Source organism: Vicugna pacos, chromosome 8 (genome assembly GCF_048564905.1).
Source record: "Vicugna pacos chromosome 8, VicPac4, whole genome shotgun sequence".
Lineage (NCBI taxonomy): Eukaryota > Metazoa > Chordata > Mammalia > Artiodactyla > Camelidae > Vicugna > Vicugna pacos.
Genome location: NC_132994.1, coordinates 44,503,387 through 44,525,993, shown reverse-complemented (window position 1 = coordinate 44,525,993; position 22,607 = coordinate 44,503,387). Strand labels below are relative to the sequence as shown.

General features: G+C 36.6%; 1 protein-coding gene across 1 annotated transcript in view; it reads left to right on the top strand.

Annotated features, from left to right (window-relative positions):
* The window catches only part of TRDN (triadin), a gene marked incomplete at its 5' end in the record, with an annotated part of 362,619 nt that overhangs the window by 180,605 nt on the left and 159,407 nt on the right, over positions 1-22,607 (top strand). The window contains one exon of the mRNA XM_072965935.1: positions 8,535-8,612. Within this exon, the coding sequence (XP_072822036.1) occupies positions 8,535-8,612 (78 nt within the window). The remainder of the gene's footprint in view (positions 1-8,534; positions 8,613-22,607) is intronic.

Sequence of the window (22,607 nt, the reverse complement as noted above, 5' to 3'; positions counted from 1 at the left end):
GGGTCCTAATTTTAAGTCACTTTGGTGAATTTAGCGACTTGTTCACCTTCTTTGGGCTTCAGCGTTCTCAGTGAATTCTCAGGTGTCTTCTGGCACTAAAATACTATTCACGTTACATCTGTGGGTGTAATTCTTTAGGCTGAAACATCCCAAAGGATAATTTTCATAGTCTTTCCAGTTAGGGGAACCATAGATATTCAGATTACATTGCAAGTGTTATATCTTATCTGGGCTGTTTAATAAAAAAGCTACCTTTCTTCATCTTTGGGCTTTAGCTCAGTTTTTCCCACTAACCATGGATAAAATGAAAGAAAATGACTACTTCAGTCTGGAATTATACATGATTGAAAAGTAGAAACCCAAAAGATAAACAAATAAAATTTCATTATGTATTTTGTTGGAAGTATTTTGTACTCTGCTGAGAACTAAATGGACCGTTCATATTTTCTTATTCAAACACTCTGGAAATAGTATAACAGAACAGCATTGAGCAATATTAATTTATTCACTTATTCTAGTAATCATGCATTTTCTCCTTTAATTATTCATGTTCCTTTACCAAATATGTGTTAATATTCCAGATTCTGAACTCAAGTTGCTCATAGTCTAGTGAGGATTAAAAAACCAAAAATAACAATAATAAAAACAGCCCAGGCTTGTAAATAAACACTTGTATTGAGAATCAGAGGATCAAGTGTACAGAGGAATTCTGGGAACAGAAAGAGTTGAGAAGGGAGTGGGTAGAAAGGAATCAAGGAAGAGATTAAAGAGCTAAGCTTTGAGGAATGACTAGAAGAGGCCATGTTCTAGTTCTCATCACTAGGAGCATATAACCCCATGGATATTTGACCTTTCATTGGGTGACTCCATGACAAGTAGGATATTTTCATTCCAAGTACATGAGATCGTTTTTATTTTTATTTTTGTAAATTGAGACTGCCGTCCATCTAACATGCTTCTTTAATCTCTTTTCCTACCGGCTTCAGCTTTTGTATTCAAAGAAAAACATACAATTCATATTACCTATTTGTCTGTTTCTCCCATCTTTCCTGTCTGCCTCTTGCCTCACCTTGGGTGTAAATATGATTTACTCCGGGCTTGAAAGAGATATTGTTCAGAAAGCTAGGAGAAACTATTTAAGAAAAGTGAAGATAGAATAATTCTGACAGCTTTGAAAACCTCCCAGTTGACAGTCTATCTAGAACTGTGGAAATGAGAGCAGGAAACAAATGGGCTCCTTGAGGTCAATTTATTATCTAATCAAGGTTAAACAGAACATGACTACTAAAGAAGACTATGAAAATTTTTCTTAGGAAATGAGATATATATATATATATATATAGATCCTCTTAAGAGTCATGAGTCATTTATGAGTCTAAGAGTTATGAGTCTTTGATCCTCTGAGTCATTTATGACAATAACTGGCAATTGTCTTGATCTTCCCAGTAGACATTAAATAAATAGAAAAATTAAATGGAGGGAAAAATCTTTATCTTAAATTGGGTCTTCTCTGTTTTGCATGACCTTGGTTCAATCACTTTTCCTTCCAGAGACCATTTTTGTCCATCTGAAAACTCAGGGTGTCAGAATAGCTGATTTTGAAGTCTCTTCCACATGCCCAAACTCTATGATTATGTTTCTGTGCACCTATTTGTGTTAGGTCCCAGACCTGGGGTATTCTGTCATAATCGAGGTACAAGGATAAATGGAACAATGATGTGGCAGTGAATCAATCTTATTTCCTTTCTTTAGTTGGCTTTTCCGTAGAAAACTTATTTCTACATTATAAATTGGAGATGAAGAAGAAACAACACTAATATGACCTTTATCATTTTTAATCAAAAGAAAGTATGAAATATGTATTTGGCTACTATTCCTTGCTTTCCATCAAAGTGAATATGCAAATATATAATAATACATGGAAATACTAGGGAAGCTTTTTATCAGGATGCAGAGAAACCTTTCCGGTAGAAACATTTTGGCCTGGAGGATGCTCTTTGATCTAAGAAGCTGAAGCTTTTGGTGTCTTAAACACCCTTATAGTAGGGTAGCATAGCCAGTTTATAGTAAATAACCCATTTGCTTAAAAATTTTCTAAAATCATGAAAAAAATCTTGAAAATTAATTACTGATAAAGTATATAATTGGGATTACCAGTAAGGTCATGTGGCTTCTCCTTCAGTGTTTTCTATGTAAGTCCTCTGGCAAAACTGAAAACTATATAATTCAAGTGACAACAATGACTAAGCAGTTAGTCCATAAACAGCATCTAGCTGAGTATAACAGAAAGTCGCCCGCCTTTATCTGAGTATTATATTTCTCATTTGTTCCCAGATGCTCAAGCCAAATTGTCAGTCGGCCTTGCTTTCTTTCCTTCACTTACCATATCAAATTCATTTAAAAATCCCATTGGGTTTGTGTCAAAATGTACTCTGAATCCATCCACTTACCTCAATGTCTTTATTTTTCATTGGCCATATCTTTAAACTTGCCACTCGTTACTCTAAATAGCATTCCTTATTACCCTCCCTTGATACATTTTTTAATAGGATATTTATTTCCATTTTATTTATTTAGTTGCTCTTTTTCCTCTCTGCCCTGTAGAATCTCAGCTCCATGAAATAGGTGATTCTGTCTGTATTATTCACGGCTACAACTCCATCTCCTAGGAAAGCGCCTCGTGCTGAGTAGGCACTCAAGTATCTGTTGCACGAACAACTGAATCTCCACTCCCAGCCCACGTGGCCTCTCACCTGGGTTGTTTCCATCATCTGCAACTGATCTGCTGCTGCCCCTCATATCCTTTTGTCTGCAAACATTGTTTTTGTTCACACAGCAGCAAGTGATCTTTTAAAAACCTGCATGTCATCCTAAAACACTTCAAAAGCTTAGCACTGCCCTTAACACAAATCCAGACTCACTGGAGCAGCCGAGAATGCTCTGCTTGGAGCCTGTCTCTGCTCTCCAGCACCAGGGACCTTTAAGAAAGCCGGGCAGGTGCCTCGCTCGGGCTGTCTGACTTGTCTTTGCCTGTTGGGGCATCCTTTCATCAGACCTTTTCCGAGGCTGCCCCCCTTGTATTCAAGCTAGAATTTAAGCGTCTCCCCCTTGGAGAGAGAGCCAATTCGTACATTATACACTTGTCCTGCAGTTAGAATCCTCACACAAAGTCTCCCTGCTCTTCTCCCCCCTCGAGACAGCATACCTTGGACTGGAGCCACCACTGACCAGGGGAAGAGCTGCTCTTAATTTTGCACTAAGCAGGTCCTCGTGGTCAAATCTTGCCACCGTGGACTGTGCACACTAAGAAAGAAGACATTTTTCTAATTTGCACAAACACCATTCTTGCTTTTTGAGCTGGTTTAGTGTGATCTCTTTCCCTCAGTTATTGTCTGACTCTCCACTCTGTTTTGATGTCCCTGCATTTCTGAGATCTAAAATTATCTGTCTTGTTTTTTATTGCCTGTCACCATCCATCACTTTTGTAAGCTCCATAACAACAGGGTTCTTCTGTGTCTTCACTGGGATCCCTCACTGACTTGTGGGTACTCTTACGCCCAGGAATACTTACAACAGCCCAGCTGGAGGAGACATTATTGTTCTCACTTTACCTTGAAACAAATGAGACCCAAGTCAAGTGATAATTGCCCATTTATTTGTTCCCCCATAAAACTGAGTACAAAGGATGCAAATTACATGTGTAGAACTTAGCAATACACACCTGGAGTTAGAAACGTACTTATGATTGGAGTAAATACCTTGATCTACCCACCCCGTACAAACTCCTGAATTTCCTCAGATTCCTTATTGGTAAGTTCCTCATTCATAGGCAAACTCACGAGTCTGGGATTATTATATGAGTAGTGTCAAGTTTTTTATTTTAAATAAATAGTGTTAGAAAGGGAGGAGTGGCCGACACTCTAAATCTCTCTGGTTTCTTCTCTCCATTTTGTGACTGTTCCAAAAGTACAAGACAGAGAAGGAGACACTCAGTAAGGAAACATGAAGGTCAATCACCGTGTCCCTGTTTTAATAAAAGACACTAGCACAATCCAATCACACATCTTAGCCTAAAATGTAAACTATATTTTCATTTAATTTTACTATTTGCTCAATTCTAAACTTTATAACTATTATTCTACGTGTTATAAAAATAGTCTAGGAATCTTGTGACAACATATATAAATAAAAATATTGCTTTAGTACATTTAAATGGCAATCTTTTTTTTTTTTTTTACAAAATTCAGATCTTCCCATTTTATGTTTAGTTCACAGAGATTCACAACTGCTTTTCATGATGGTGAAAGAATGAATTGAGATAAGAATTTGTAACATTCATACTTTGTACTTTTTAAAGATGTAAATGAATGTTAACTCAGTGGTCATTTAATAGAGTGACACCTTCTCTGTCCCAAGATTTATCAGCTTTCATTGTTTGCAGCACAGGAAGACTTTCAAAGGGTTTGTAGTCTTCTGGGTGTACTCAGTACCTCCAGGAAGATGCAGTGGGGACCCAAGGGAAAAATATCTAACAGACATTGGAGAAAAAATTTCCTTAAAATTTGTTTCAAGGTTTAGGGGATAGGCTTTAGTTGTCTAGAAATGGTTTAGAACCAGGGAGTCTCCTTTAATAAAGAAACTAGGTAAATTAAACTGAAGTTTTGTGAATTGATTTCTCCTTCACATCATCTGAATTCAGCTCATAGCCTCTTACTTGACTTGAGATTCTGAGTAATTCCATTCATCATTTCTAGCAAAGTAAAGAAAACAGCAGTAACTTACATCATTAGAAGGAATGCACACTGTATTCCATCCCCAGTGGAATTCCACTAAACCGAAAGCAATCAAATCGACATGGGTGAGGAAAAACTCAGAACAATAAAGTATTGGCAGCTTACAAACATGCAATTCAGGTATTATGGAAATCAGCCAGCCAAAATCACTCAAGGAACAAAAAAATAAAGCTAATTCACTATGTCTGAATGTCAGAGGGATTTTCAGGTAATAGCTTATAAAATGAGGGGCACCTTTAGAATTCCAAGGTAAATTTCAACAATCTAAATTTTTCCTTCAAAGAGTAACAATCCTCAAGAATTCCAAAGAAATAGATTCCTAATAAAATGATAAGCCTCTTTCCTGTAAATGAGTTCCACTATGTCTGTCATATTTAATTTTATCTGTTGTTGTGTCTTTGTTTTCTTACTTCAAAAGTCTGTTTCAAGTCCTCTTGTGTAATTAGGTGGGATATAAATTGTAAACACATTATAGGAAAAAGAATATTTTGAGTATTTACTATGTGTTGGATGTTAATCCTCGTCACGGCCCTGAAAACTTTCTTCATTTCATAAAGACTGTGAGGCTTGGCTACTTCATGAAGTTTCCAAATTCACACGGACTGTTAAGTGATGGAGCTGCAACTCTCACATCTATTTGACTTCAAGCCTGTGGTCTCTCTATACTACACTACATTGCTTTCATTACAAAAATTTTTTTATTAATATAACATTATACTCATATAATTTATTATATAACATTGCACATAATACATGCATCCAGCAAAATGGTCTCTGATTTCAATAGTATTCTGTGACGTTATTTCAGCATAAAAGAAGACTTTCTATAAGTCAGTACTAAAGAGTCAGGTGTTATTATCAAGTATGATGCACCTGATTTGTTTTGGTGTCCCCTAGCATGACAAAAAGTTGTCCTGAGCTAATAACTCCACTGCCAGGGCTACCTAGCACTGTCACTGTGGAGGCAAAAGGACATCAGGCGTTTTCTTCCACTTTTTCTGTGGTCCTGCTACCCCACAGCAACCACTGCTTCACAGTCATGTAGTCAACCAGGTTAGAGCATGCAGTACAGTCGATTATAGTCATGGAGAATTTCTGATATAAACGATAGCACTTTGTACTGCAGAAGCACCAGTTTGTCTGTTTTAATAGTTCTACATAGTTTGGCATCCAGGCCTGTTTTTCAGTAGATACTCTCTGTCTAGAACCTCCTTCTCCTCCTCCTTTCTTTCCTTGGGAAATTCTTTTTACACATTTAAAGGGTGTTGCAATGAATCTCCTCCAGAAATATTTCTGGGACATCTACTATGTTTATATTGTTTCCCATCATTACAGTCTATTATAATGATCTGTCTGTAAGTCTGTTTTAGCCATTGTTGGGAACTTTGTGCTGGCAGCATTGGGGTTTAATGGTTCTTCAGTGCTGGGAACTGATAAGTATTCACTAAATTTTTCTTTTAAATAAAATAATGACTTCAGAGTTCCTCCAGGAAAATATAAGAGTATTTTGTCATGTGAACTATGAATTATTCTCTGGGGAAAGAACTGAATATACTTAAAAATCAGTTATCGAAGAGCTTATCAAGACTTTAAAAGATTATGATTATACATCACTACTTTTCAATAAAGTACATGACAGGAGAGAAAGCAGTTTAGTGTGAATGGCAGGATTCTATGAAGATGTTTTTGAAAACCTTGGCATTTAAGAAATAACTGATTTATGTATATTCATGGTCTCTTGTATTTTAAGCTTTAGATATTTAATTGACTCCTTCCTCTATCTAGTTTCTCCCTAGATTTTAAAAACTACAAAATATCATCCTACCTTAGAAACATTTTTTTCAAGATGAGCTCTCTAGTAAGACTTGGAAGTGAATCTTTCCAAGGATACATTCCTTCAGTCTACAAAGAAGGTGGAAACTCAGGTTGAAAGCTTCACTCCTCTGTCTCTTTCCAGTTGCAGAACCCCTTACATGTGATGACCCGTTGCCTGCCTAAGGGAGTCTGAGAGGAGCTCTAACCACCTCAAATCTGCTTAGGAGCTGAGAAACAGAATCCCTGTTCAACTCAGTTTCAAACTACAAAATGAAAATTATACCTACATCCTAAGGATCTTGGGAAGATTGTAGACTTAATAGATCACAACTGTTTGGGGTCATTTTAGGCACTGTATTTTTAGGCATTTTAGTAAGCACTATATACATGTTAGCTAGGGAAGAAAAACACTTTTTCTATACAAACGTTAGCTAGGGATCAAACTCCTTTCTTAGTGTGCTCAGCCTTACCTTTTGTTTGCTTACTGAAAAAGGGACTTCCACCTTGTGTTATGTTTCCATCAAGTCTTTGCTCTCATGAGTAAAAAATTTTATTAATAACATGGGTTGATACTTTCCTAGATTTATGGCCTGCATGGCACGAAATCATTTGCTTTGCTTTTGTGCATATAGTTGAACATGCTCAAGAATCAACCTGGGTGGGTCTAACAACTAGTAGCAAGTCCTATGATGAATGGAAACTAACCCCTTCTACGTGGCTTGAAGGCCTGGGATTCCTCTCTTACCAGCGCAGAAGGTGGTGTGTGTGCGGCTCCAGTGGCTAATCCTGTACTCACCAGAGCAAACTAGTTGTGACAAATTCTTTTTTTTTTATATATATATATTTTTATTGAAGTATAGTCAGTTTACAATGTGATGTCAATTTCTGGTGTACATCACAATGCTTCAGTCGTATAGGAACATACATATATTTGTTTTCATATTCTTTTTCACTGTAAGTTACTACAAGATATTGCATATAGTTCCCCGTGCTATACTGTATGAACTTGTTGTTTATCTATTTTATATATATCAGTATCTGCAAACCTTGAACTCCTAATTTATCCTAAGCAGGCAGGTCTGCTGACATTTGATAATATCCAGTTGTCGGTGAGATTTTAGAAGGTGCATGTGCCCACGTTGATTCTTGGATTTAAAAGAAACCCATAGCAGGAGCTGATGGACTGAAAATTAATGATAAAACATTTTATAAGCATTTCATGCGGGATCATATGTTAGTTAATGTTTACAGTTCGTGGCCCGGATGGTTTTGGTTAATTAAAGAAATCACTTGGGATAAGGAAGCACTCAGAAACGATTGTGGGCGCTTACACAGTTCATAATAAGCCCAGAGACTTGAGGGAGGCTTTCAAGGTTCTATAAAACTGAATATATTTTCCCTTTGGCCCATTATTTACTTAACTGCAGGTCATTTATTTTGGCAGGAGAAAATGTACCTGTTCAATATCAAAAGGCCTATGAATTTTAACCTTCTTTTATTGCCTTATTATATCATTTGAGAATTTTTAGTTAAATGAAAAAAATGGTGATTTTGCTCTATAGTAGGATTCCTCTCAGCTTCTGTGATTTTCGTTTCCATAATTTGAAGAGCATATTGAAAATAAATTGCTTTATTTGATTGCATGTGGATTTTCCATTAATGAAGTCCAGTAGATATATTTGACATTGTTATATACACCTAAGAAAAGTAATATATTCAGAAATGGCTCTGAAGATAAGTGAATCTGTGTTTGTATCCACCTAAAGATCTCACCTAGTAACAATTTTTCTTCTTGCATAATAATATGGATTTATACTTCAGACTATGAATTATGCATGTGGGGGATGGATGTAGCTATTTTAGTTGTGGATATTAAATTTGTTAATACTTTTTTTTCCAATACCTACTGCGGCACTGTGTGCACAGGACAAAGCCCAGCCATACCACCTCCGTCACCAACACAGCAAGCTTCCCAACCCCCTCCGGCATCACCCACTCTTGAAGGCAAGTATTTCATTTTATTTTCCAAAGATCGTCTCTATCTTAGCCAAAACAGAATGTAGAGAAACAAAGTGAAACAGTGACAGCAGCAACAACAAAAGCCGTGTTTTCTTGGATAGTTTTAGTATGCCTCAGCTGTAGTTTAGTTTTCCTAAAATCACAATATGCTCCTTTTTTAAACACTAAACATTTCCTCCTAAGATTTTGTATCAGTAACCATCAGCTTCCAGAGGAATGAATGGCTTTATAGCCTTGAAATCAAGCTAGAGGGCGTAGGGACCAACAGACAAGGATACGCCCTGGGAGTCTTGCAATTTGACGACTTGGTGAATTGAGTGTCTTAAGACTCTGGTGCCAGACTTTCTGGGTTTGAATATGAGTTTCACCTCTTACTAGTGGTGTAAATTTGGGAAATTACTTCAATTTACTCTTTATGAATTTTGTCGTTTCTAAGATGGACAAAAATAGTACTAATCTCATAGAGTTATTGTGAAGAGGGAATGCTGTGTGTGTGTGTGTGTGTGTACCTGCTTATAAGTACTTTATGAAATTAGCAGTTAACACTATTATTAATTAGTTCTTTAAAATATGATGTTCCCAGAGGAGCAAAATTAGAATAAGGAAGTATCATCATAATCAGTTTTGCCAGACATTCCAAATCATTTCTTAAAGTCTCATTCATTCATTTCTTCAACTAAAATTTGTTAAATTCCAACCATGGGCTCATGTCAGGTGTTGTCCAAAGTACTAGGATTCAGAGATTAATGTAAAAATAGCTCCTGCCATACCAAAATGCAGTTTTCAGATACAAAATTAAAGGTAATTAAAGAAGATCTGAATCTAAAACACAAGTAATGAAAGCCAAGTATGCCACTAATTTTCTGCAAGAGTAAAAATGGAGGTCCCCTCCAGATCATAGCAGCATTCCTCCCCACCTCCCCCCAGCTCTCTCCCACACTTAAAGGGACCTCTGCGGACCCTGGTGGACACCAGCCTGCTTACTTGCCTTCTGGCCACTCTGTCCAACAGCTCCCTGTTGACTTTGTTCACCCCTTGAGACTAGAGATGACCACAGTTATGATGATTCTTTTAAGAAGAGACCCATGGAGCCACTGGCATCAGAGATAGGGCTGTGTGGAGCTAAAAAAAAAAAAAAATCAAGACCCCAGGATGTGGAGTAAAAGAGAGAAGAGATTCTGTAGCCACACCCTGCCAACCTCATAGATTCCTAGACCTGGGGTGGGTACAGCCAGAGGAAGGCCCAGGAGAGCATGTGAAGCACAGAGCCTCCGGGAGGGGCCCTGGTTCCTGATTCTAAGAGGTGTGCTGATTTACCACAGAGTGATAAAACCCGAATAATAAGTCAGTACAGAGTACTGTGAAAGCTTAGAGAAGAGAGGGCATAGCTCTGTTTGGAAGAGATAAGGAGGGTCCCAGGAAAGGCTTCTCTGCAGAGATGACTGTGGAGCTTAAATCTCAAGAATAGGTGATTATAAAGCAGCAAGGAAGGCAAGAGCATTGCCAATACCATGATTGGCATATGCAAAGGCATGGAGATGAGGAAGAAAGGAGTTTGGTCCAGAGTAGTATAAATAGTTCAGCATGGAGAGAAGGAAGAGGCGTGAAGAGATATTAGGTTAGTTGATAGAAAGGCACGCGGAGGGCAGATCATGAAGTACTTTGTAGGCTAATAAACCTACAATACACTCAGCCTGCAGATAGATTTATCAACATTTTCTGTCTTTAATTATCTAACCCTTCTTTCCTTCCTTTTTTTTTTTCTGATCATGGTTTTGTTTGTTTTGCAAATCTCTGACATCATCCTATTTCATCTTATTTCACCTATTTCAAGAATTTTTCTTTTAAAATTTTTGACACATTTACATGGTTCAAAATTGAAAAATTTTAAAAATTACATAAGGTAGAAAGTCTCCCTCTTGGCCCTATCCACCAACTACCCAGTTCTTCTTATAAGCAAGCAACATTAGTTGCTTGTAGAATCTTCCAGAGATATTTTGTGCATGTGCAGACACAAATATTTCCTCTGTAGCTTAAAGTTTTTTTTCTTAGGAAGGTGGGGAGTTTTCCATGGATGGTATGGACTTGTCATTTAGAAAGATCAACCTGGCTGTCAATCTGCTGGGCTAGACCTGGTTTAAGATTGATTGAGGGCACTTGGGAACAGAACAGTCCAAACAGAATAGTCCAAAGCCTGAACTACACAGAGGGGTAGTGGATGGAGAAAAGCGGATAGATCAGAAAGATGCTTGGGAAGAGAATCAACTGGTCCAGGGTTCTGATTTGCATAGGTGCTTAGATGGAACAAGAAATGAGAATGACTCCAGGCTTCCTAAATTAGATATCCAGGTGGATAGTGGCCACATTAACTAATATGGGAAACCATTGAAACGAAACAGGTCTAGTGAGGAGAAGCAAGGAGATAATGGGTTCAGAAAGGATATGAGAGTTTTCAGGGAAGATCTAGGTAGAATTACTGAGCAGAACATTCAAAATTGGACGTGGAACTCATGAAAATATTATATGGCTGTTAATAAGGAATTATACCCTCATATAACCTGTCCTCTCTTTTACATCTTGCTTATCTTCTCCCCTTCAAACCCCACCCCCAAATGAATCTCCAATAATGATGAGGAAACGTCTGAGAATTTCAGTCCACCTCATGTATCCTGAGACCCCTCCTACAAAGGTGACCTAGGCTCTGTTGATTATTTTCTGTTGATTAGAAAGGTAGTGGGAACTCTGTGCCGTGGGAAATAATACAATAATAAACACCCTGTGCTCAGGAATCACACAGATCTGGGTCCAAATTCTGGCTCTGCTCTTTTCTACCTGGATGACCTTAAATGTGATACCTAAACTTTTAGACTCTTTATTAGTAAAATACTGATACTCATAATATCTACCACAGAGAAGTGTTTTAAAGACAGAATAAAACTATAATAATTGCAATTTTTATTATTGTATTTGATATAGATGAACTTAGGAAGTTCTTTGACTACATTTTATTGGCTTAACACAACTTTCTAGAAAGGATAGTTTGTAGATTACCATTATTTAAAAAAATGCATATGTGTCAATGCAAACAAAATTTCAACGTGTAAAAAATCTTACAAATCCAACCAATTGTTTTACATCAAATATCTGAATTTGGTAGCCTGTTTAGATAGTCTTTTATTTATTTTTACTTTTTAGTTAAATCTGAATGCTTTTGCAAGAGATGCATTGCCCAATTGACCACAGACCCAACAATCATTTTGGCTATACGTTTGTGTTTCACACAGCCAATAGCCAGGGAAGAATCTGAGTAGCTGAGCAGGTGGTTTTCCTAAGTTTGTGTTATAATACTAGCATGTTCTATGTACTTTTCTGGCCAGATTCTCACCAAATCATGCCTTTGGCTATGTTCTCTTCAATTCACATTTCTTTAGAAATACTGTTTGCTACACTTAAATGCATTTTACATTTGATATTCCAAATCTCTGCAAATTGGACAGTAGTTATTAATGATTAACAAACATAGACTTGGAGTTTATTTATTTGTGCTAAATTAGTAGACAGCAGGACTGGGATTCCAGCCCTGAATTTCTAGTTCCATGCCCAGAGATCTTTCTATCATATTATCATGCAGTCATTGGAGTCTGAGGAGTCAGTCTTCATGTTTTCTGAGACATCAACAACTTTGGGAAAATGAAGACAAAGTTTTGTGCTTTAGAATGCAGACTTTGATTTGGTAGTTCTGGGGTGGGGCCTGAGATTCTGCATTTTTACCCAGCTTCCAAGTACTGCTGATGCTACTGGTCCAGGACCACATCTGAGAAGTAAATCCCTAGGTGATTTAGGAGGGAGGTGGAGAGAACAATTGAATATTTCTAAAAATGCTTGTAATTTAGTATTAGTCATCTAGATGACCTATAAGTTGCCAAATGTCCTTCAAAATGACTGGAATGACACATACAGAGAAATTCTGACTGCTTGTTGTCAGGGAAAAAGCAAAAGGTTTCAAGCCAAATACCTAAGCATTATAGAAAGTCTCAAAAGAGAGCAAGAGAAATGCCATTGGGAATAGGGGGAAATGTTACATTATACTTGTAAATTATAACAACCTATTATATAGTATGCAAAATATTTTGATTTGGCCAGCTACAAATTGAATGAATTAGCAGTTGCAAATTTCAAATAATAATCCCATATAATCTGTAAGTCAGGACTGTGTCAATACCAATCTGAAGAAAAGAGTTTGTTTGATTAATAGGGACCATGATTTCATGAAAAGTTCATGGAAAGTCTCCCTCTAAGAGTCCAAATCAACAATGCTTCTTGAATATTTAGGGAACAGTCCAGATTTAGTCCAAGTTTTAACACTTTTGTCTCCCACCCAAGTCAGCTATGTATCTGACACATAGTATTTAGCCCACACAGATATTTTATTTATTGTTTTTTGAAAGTGAGTGATCATCTTGGGTAGTGTAAGCTTCCCACTGTCTCCAGTGACTCTCACGCCTCCTTCTCCTGTTCACTCCATTGGGTCCAGACTTCTTTTGGATGTGTGACAATTATGTGAAGAGAATTTCTTCTTGGTATAATAATTTCTTAAATCCTTGATCAACTTTGGTTTCAAAATCTGCTAAGGCTGCCTTTGCAAAATACCACAGGTTGGATGTCTTAAACAACAGATAGTTATTTTTTCACCGTTCTTCAGGCTGGGAGTCTGAGGTCAGGGTGCTATAGTGGTTGGGTTCTACTGAGAGCCAGTTTCCTGCCGTGTATGGCCACCTTCTTGCTGTGCCCTCACAGGGAGCTCTGGTGTCTCTTCCTCTTCTTAGCAGGGCACCAGTTCTCTTGGATCAGGACTCTGCCCTTACAATCTCACTTAAACGTTGTCAGTTTCTAAAGGCCTTATCCCCAATCCTGTTACATGGGGGTTAGGACTTCAGCATAAGAATTTTGGGAGGACACATGTCAGTCCACAGCACTTGGGAACCTCTATGCTTAGTTAATAAATAAATAAAGCAGCTTAAATGTTTATTTTATGTAATATGTTTAGTAAGTTGTTTAAATATTTCTTTTTGAGTAATCAATGACTTTGCCTTTTTCATTTCTATCATACTTGGTTTTCCAAAACCATGAATTCCCAACTTACATCATCTTCTGCACATGCTTATAACTGACAGGAGTTAAGTATTGTAAATTTTTTTTTTAATTGAACTCAAATATAAATGAGTTTATGCGAAGGTAATAAAACAATGAAAACTCTAGGTAATCTCATCACTGGCTCCTAATGTGTATCATTTACCTAGCTAGGAAACAAATGACTTAGAAAAAAATTATAGTCAGAAAGAGGAATTGAGAGACAGACCAGTTATATTCCTTTTGGCATTTGGACTACCGTAGCTTATGTGACTTGAGATAATTCATCAAAAACCTGACAAGTGATCATCTCACTGTCCAAACGTTCACAGAACAAGAGAAGCCTATAAATAATAGTCACATCTTCAGTTTCATCAGATTCTAATTCTGTTGTTGCTAGATGGACATAAAGAGAGGGGCTCCAATGCCTCCAGTTTGAGGCAGATTTTGATAGTCAGATTGCTTAAATGTTTGACTCCAGCTTATCTCCAAGAAGAGGTTCATGAACCACCCTCTAGCAAATGCTTTGCCTATCAGTCTGTCACTTGGAAAAGAATGGGTCACTTGTTAAGTGGGACACTTCGGTTCTATTGTTACATTTAAAGAGCAATTTAATTTGACATTTCATCCTGGAGCCCAATACTGCAGTGTAAGTGAACAACCTAACAGTGTTGCAGGACGACAAGGCAGGCTTGTTAGTAGTGTCCACTCTTAATTCCCAGAAATGCACTTAATTCCTTTGCACTGAGGAAGCTGGCACTGAGCAGCTTCCCAAGGAGTCCACCTTGTCAGGCGATGCTGAGATCATGGGCTTTGTCAGGGCTTGCAGATGTGCTGCCTGTGACTTCATTAACATAATTGATTAGGAACTAGGACATATTTAGTATTAATCAAGCTGTTTTTAGTGAGGCTGATTATGCAGTCCTTGATGCACTATTTTAGTCTGGAACTTCCTTAGGACCAAGTTGCAAGAAAATGGCATTATGTAAAAGGGAACTTACATGTAGCACTGAAGTATGCTCTTTGATTTGAGGAAAACAGTCATAACAAGTCAAAATGTAGGAACTTAAACATATTTTGCATTTTAATGTTTAAAAAAGTAGGGCTTGCATGTAGACTGGATTATTATGTTTGCTCACAGGAGACTGGAAACAATTTAGGATTTTATCAGTAGAAATCTCAAAGAATCATGGACCTCATTATGGGTAGCAGCACTCTACACATCTGTGAAGCCCTTAAAAGCTTCCTTTGTGCTTTCATGGCACTTGAGAAATGTAAGTTTCTCACAACACTTGCTCCATTCTGCAAAGTATCTGTGCACTTCGAATCTCAGGCCACTTGTCTAATGCCTGGAGGTTATCTGTGTCTGGCCTTTCTTGAATTTTACCCTTCTCTCCACACCACACATTTTGTACACCATAATGAAACTTTTTTCATTGAAATATAGTTGATTCACAATGTTGTGTAACTTTCTGGTGCACAACATAGTGATTCAGTTTATATATATATAAATATATGGGTATTCTTTTCCATAATTCTTTTCCATTATTTTTATTATAGTATATTGAATATAGTTCCCTGTGCTGTACAGAAAGATGTTGTTGTTTATCTATTTTATATATATATAGTAGCTTGTATCAGCTTTTCTCAAACTTCTAATTTATCCCTCTCCCAACCACTTTCCCCTTTAGTAACCATGTTTGGTTTCTGTCTGCCAGTCTGTTTCTGTTTCATAAATAACTTCATTTGTGTCATATTTTAAATCCCACATATAAGTGATATCATATATTTGTCTTTCTCTTTCTGACTCAGTATGATAATTTCTATGTCCATTCATGTTGCTGAAAATGGCATTAATTTATTCTTTTTTATGGCTGAGTAGTATTCTATTGTATATATATATAATTTGTATGTACACACACACACACACACACACACACACACATACACACACCAGATCTTCTTTATCCAAATATCTGTTGATGGACATTTAGATTGTTTTCATGTCTTGGCTATTGTAAATAGTGTTGCTATGAACATTAGGGTGCATGTATTTTTTCAAATTATAGTTTTCTATGGATATATGCCTGGAAATGGGGTTGCTGAATGAAACAGCAACTATATTTTTAATATTTTAAAGAACTTCCATACTGTTTTCTGTAGTAGCTACACCAATTTACATTCCCACCAACAGTGTAAGAGGGCTCCCTTTTCTCCACACACTCTCCAGCATTTATTATTTGTAGGCTTTTTGGTGATAGCCATTCTGACTTCACTGTAGTTTTAATTTGCATTTCTCTAATAATGGGCAATGTTGAGCATCTTTGCATGTGGCTCTTGCCATCTGTATGTCTTCTTTGGAGAAATGTCTATTTACTTCTTCTGCTCATTTTTTGATTGGGTTGTTCTTCTTTGTTATTGAGTTGTATGAGCTGTTTGTACATTTTGGAAGTTAAGCCCTTGTCAGTCGCATCATTTGCAAATATTTTCTCCCATTCTGTAGGGTTTTTTGTTTGTTTACGGTTTCCTTGGCCGTGCAAAGGCTTATGTTTTATTAGGTCCCAAATGTTTATTTTTGCTTTTATTTCTGTTGCCTTGGGAGACTGACCTAAGAAAACATTGCTATGATTTATGTCAGAGAATGTTTTGCCTGTGTTCTCTTCTAGGAGTTTTACAGTGTCATGCCTTATGTTTAAGTTTTTAAGCAATTTTGAGTTTAGTTTTGTGTATAGTGTGAGGGAGTGTTCTAACTTCAATGATTTACAAATGGCTGTCCAGCTTTTCCAACATGACTTGACAAAGAGACTGTCTTTTCGCCATTGTATATTCTTGCCTCTTTTGTCAAAGATTGACCATAAATGTATGGGTTTATTTCTGGGCTCTCTATTCTGTCTCATTGATCTACATGTCTGTTTTTGTGCCAATACCATGCTGTTTTGGTTATTGTAGCCTTGTAGTATTGTCTGAAATCTGAGAGAGTTATGTCTCCAGCTTTGTTCTTTTTCTTGAAGATTATTTTGGCAATTCTGGGTCTTTTATGGCTCCATATAAATTTTAGGATCATTTGTTCTAGTTCTGTGAAAAATGTCATGAATAATTTGATTGAGAACACATTAAATTTGTAGATTGCTTTGGGTAGTATGGCCATTTTAACAATATCAATTCTTCCAATCCAACAGCATGGAATATCTTTCCATTTCTTTGAATCATCTTCTATTTCCTTTATCAGTGATTTACAGTTGTCAGCATAAAACTCTTTCACCAATTGGTCAGTTTTGTTCCTAAGTATTTTTGTTTTTTTGATGAGATTTTAAAAGAGATTTTTTTTTACTTTCCCTTTTTGATATTTCATCATTAGTATAAAGAACAGCAACAGATTTCCGTATATCAATCTTGTATCCTGCTACCTTGCTGAATTCATTTATCAGTTCTAGCAGTTTTTGTGTGGAGTCTTTAGGGGTGTCTATATATTGTATCAAGTCATCTGCATTTAATGAGTTTTACCTCTTCTCTTCCAATTTGGATACCTTATATTTCTTTTTCTTGTCTGATTGCTGTGGTTTCCAATCCTATGCTGAACAGAGTTGGTGAGAGTGGGCATCCTTGTCTTGTTCCAGATTTTAGTGGGTAGGCTTTCAGCTTGTCACTGTTGAGTGTGATGTTGATTGATGTGCATATGTTGAAACCATCCTTGTGACTCTGGGATGAATCCAACTTAATCATGGTGTATGATCTTTTTATGTGTTGTTGGATTTGGTTTGCTAATATTTTATTGCAAATGTTTGCATCTATATTCTTCAAAGATATCGGCCTGTAATTTTTTTGGTAGTGTCTCATCTGGTTTTGGTATCAGGGTGATTGTGGCGTCATAGAATGAGTTTGTGATGGTTCTCTCCTCTTCAGTCTTTTGGAAGACTTTGAGAAGGATTGGTACAAGCTCTTCTTTGCATGTTTGGTAGAATTCCCCAGTGAGCCATTTGGTGCTGGACTTTTGTTTGCAGGGAGTTCCCCTCCCACTCCCCCAGTAGGTTCTATTTCACTTCTAGTGATCGGTCTGTTCAAGTTATCTATTTCTTCTTGATTCAGTTTTAGTGGGCTGGATAGAAACTGGTCATTTCTTCTAGGTTGGCCAATTTGTTGGCATATAATTATTCATAGTATTCTCTTTCTCTCTCTCTTTTTGTATTTCTGCAGTATTGGTTGTTATTCTCCTCTTTCATTTCTTATTTTGTTTATTTTAGTCCTCTCTCTCTTCTTCTTGGTGACCCTAGCCAGCATTTGTCAATTTCATTTACCCTTTCCAAGAAACAGATCTTGGTTTTATTGACTTTTTTTTCTATTTTTTAAAATCTCCATTTTATTTACTTCCTCTCTTATCTTAATTATTTCCTTCCTTCACTAACTTTAGGTTTTGTTCATTCTTCTTTTTCTAATTATTTTAGGTGGTAGTTTAGGTTATTTATTTGAGACTTTTCTTGGGTTTTGAGAAAGGCCTATATCACTATGAACTTCCCTCTAAGAATTGCTTTTGCTACATCCCATAGATTTTGTATAGTTGTGTTTTCATTGTCATTTATCTCAATGTATTTTTAAATTTCCTCTTTGATTTCAGCATTGACCCATTGGTTTTTGAGTAGCATGTTCTTTAATCTCCATGTAATCTTTTGTTTGTTTCTCTTTTTGTGGTTAATTTCTAGTTTCATGCCATTGCAGTCAGAAAAGATGCTTGGAATAATTTCTATCCTCTTAAATTTTTTGAAGCTTGTTTTGTGTCCTAGTGTGTGGTAAATCCTAGAGTATGTTCCATGTGCACTTAAGAAGAATGTGTCTTCTGTTTTTTTGGGGATATAATGGCTCATAGTAAAATTTCATTGCTTTGAATCTTTGGCTTAAAGACTAATTATATATTAAATCAGTCATTTCTTTGACTCTTACTATATATGTAGAATATTTTTGGCCTTTAGCCAGGGAAATTTCCTACAATAGCATTGAAATATCTTATATAATGACCACCTAATACAATCATTTTGGTTATTGTTGTCAATTTTCATTTAATTATGGACATAACTGGAACTAACTTAAACAGAAATCTCACTTTCAGTATATTAATTCTCATGATCTTTCAAAAAAAGTGTTAAATTTGGTGATGAATGAATTCTTATGTCTATTGGGAGCTCTCACTGGGGCTGAAAGGCCTACAAGTTCAAGAGCCACTGTGATTATCCATGTATTCTACAAATGGGACTGACCTATGTGAGTACCCCTATCTCCTTCATCAAATGATGCCTTATTATACTAACATTACAAGTGGTTTTAACTCTTAGCATGAGAGTCCATTTATCATCAAATGTTTGTCAGAACTGTATTCTGGGGAGGGATTAGTCACTTACTACTCTGAAAGAATCCTCAGTGATTAAACAACATGGCTTGAGGCAAAATTTTCCATCCTCTCCCCAAGCATAAGAAAGCTGCTTCATAAAATCTCTGTGTAATTACAGTTACCAGCTATAATCCTATTATTCTTTTATCAACAATACTGGAAATGTTTTTTGCTTTTCCCCTACTCAACCCAAAGCTCCCACTTGCCCCCCTCCCTACTACCAAACACTGTTTATCTTTGATTCCTGAAGAATTAAAGACTTCCAGCCACTTGTAATTACTGGGCTTTTAATATAAAAGGACCACAACTCTTCTACTGTGGCAAAGGTGTGGAAAGAAGATGTTACATGATCTCTTATTAGGTATATATTTTATACTTAAGTTACTTTTAATATTCCATTACAAAGATACAATTTACATTGATGAAGCCAAACAAAGTGAGGTGAATAAATACTGTATACTCTGTCATCTTCTTGAATAAACATGCAACTGGTACTCACTTAATATTGCAATGTAAGTATTGTGAATAATATTATAAATGTCATCTCCCAAATGTGGGCAATAGAACTCTAGAGATAAGACCAAGGTCCCAGCTTCCAAGAGCAGCTTCAATACTAATCAGTTGTATTATCTTTGACAAATCAACAGACTTTTTAGGGCCTCCATTTTTTCACCTGTCAACTTTGGGGACTGAACTTAAATGGTTTTGGAGAACTTTTCTGTTTTTACACACAGAGGTTTCAAGCTTATCTTTTTCAGGCTGGTGCGTTGGTATTAAGCTGCCTTAAGAGCAGAGTGAAGACTCAATAGCTTGGCACAGTGTAACATTAAATTGCTACCATAGATATGTAAGGTGTGGCTGTGACCTGGACAGAGGTATCAAACCTGTTGGGGCAGCCAGGCATGTCTCTATGCAATGGGTAATACTATGAAGCATTATTTTTTGAAGTACAAAAGTGAGTTGTGCAGGTCACAAAGGCTGTAAAAGTTAGGAAGAAGATGAGATATGAGTGAGGCAAAGCTATGCAGTAAAATCACAAGCCTCGCATTGGGCCATAAAGAGTAAGTTGGTAGGAGTTGTATAGAGGAGAAGGAGCAATATAGGAAACTTATTATAAGATAATTTCTTGCCATAGGATGCATTCAAGGACAGTGTTCTACAGGAGCTAGTATCGTTTTATTTACAATTCTATTAAACTGAGAACTTTATCACCTCAGCTCTTCATTGAGATATATCCTGAGAAGCAAAAAGCATAAAATTATAAAACAGAAATTTGGCCTGGGTTCTTATTCCATTAACTCTATGACATAGTAAATCTTATGGAACTTTAGGGCAACATAATATTTTTCTTTGTTTGAGGTGAAATAAACTTGTATCTTTGGGTGACTTTTAATGGGATTGACCTTTAGCTATAAATTTTGATATAATATATAAATCACACTAATTTTAGTACCTATTCAACTTATAAAGTTGCTAAGAGGGCTGAATGAAATAATGTATATAAAAATTTAGTACATTTTCTAGCATAGTTAGGTACTCAGCCCTTAGTCACTATTATCACTATAATTTTCCTATCAGGAAATTTTTCTTATATGTATAGTAAACCATTAATTTTTATGGTAGTTTTTTTTATTAGTAGCTATAGAAGATAATATAGTAATAACGTTAATGGCATTAGTGAGTAAACATGAAGCTCTTTATAATGTCTTAATGTAAGAACCAGGTCATATCCTAAAGAAATTTGTACATACAACTAAACCTTTTACATCTCCTCACAGACTGCATGAGCCTGCTAAAGCAACTGAGCAGAGTATAATGATTAGATTTGTATTTTAGATCATTGTATCAGCTTTAGAAAGGGTGGATGGTGAAGGGTGGGGCTTGGGTGTTTGGAGATAAGACAAATTTAGGAAGCTACTGTTCATGGGGGAAAATTACGCTATTTTTTTTTAAACAATCACATTTAACCCTCAAAACAGCTCCAAGCATTAAATATGACTTATATCATTTTACAGGGAAGATCAGAGGAATCAAGTAAATTGCCTGAGATAACACAGTTCTATATAATTGGAATTGGAAGCCAAATGTCTCATACCCAGGATCAGCCTATTTCTATTATCTTAGGCTAGCAATTAAAAGTTAGGGCTGAGCATAATTGCTAAAATCTTATCTGACCTGGGTAGATGAATGGCATTAAGAACAAGAACAGGTCTGGGGAGATGATAATGAGTTCAGTTTTAGACTTGCTAGGTACATCGGGATCCCTGGCACATTCAACATGAGGGAGTAAGAGGGTTTTAATGAATGTAGTATTTATAAAGTTTTGAGCCGAGTTATGGTGAAGCACCCCAAGGCTAGCCAAAGCAGGGAGACTTTATCAACTGTAAGCCTGAAAAGGCAGGGAATGGAGTGGTTTACAAACTCAAAAGCTTTGTAACTCTAGTAGAGAGATGCTCAATTAGAGCTATGTCCTTCAGTAGAAGAACACACCATCAACACTCTGTGAAATAATGTAAGTAATATTCTCAGGGAGCCAGGGAGGAAGTTGGAGAATAAATGCCCATTTCTCTCTTTTTCTCCTGCTCTATTACCTCTTGCTGTTTCTCCCATAGGCCAAACTCACCTAAATCCAGAGGGCAAGGGGCTTGGTTAACACAGTCCATAAAGGTCAGGGTAGAGATTGGACCTAGAGAGAAAATGAAGACTACCACATATTGGGCATCATGTTGAGCAGGGTTCCCACAAGTGGTATCTCCAGGGGACCACCAAAGATAGGAGTCTAGAATTTATAAATGAGAGAGATACAGAGGTTGAAGTCATAAGCTTAATCCTAGCATAGTTCCTGAAGTATGTTATGGAGAATTCTAGTCCTTTTATATTCTTGGTGAAAAAAAATTTCATGACAAAATATTTTGAGTCTGCATAATATGGATATTTCCTTTCTGGAGATTCACAGTGTCTACCAGTATGTTAAAAGAGCCGTAAAATTCTCTACCCCCCTAAAAAAACTTTTTTTAACTCATTGATGCTCACTTTTTTGGTCTCTGAAATATTTTCATTCCCATTAATATTTATTGAGCTTCTAAGGAACTAGTGAGCTTAAAAATACCCTGCATCATACAAATATTATTCAGTTTTGAATATAACTAAAGAGCAGTTAAGTCATGGGGGTGAGTGAGGTTGTTTAGTGCACCCAAGAAGGAAAATGTAGGGAACAACGTTGTTTTAGTCAGGATCCTCCAGAGAAACAGAATCAACAGGATATGTGTACATACACACATACACCCACACCCACACCCACACCCACGTGGGGTGTAGGGTGGAAGGAGAGAGAGTTATTTTAAGGAATTGGCTCATGTGATCATGCGATTTCAGGGACTGATAAGTCTAAAGTCTATAGAGTATGCTAGAGTCTGGAGACTCAGTGAAGTGTTTTTATTGTATTATCTTAAGTCCAAAGGAAGTCTGGA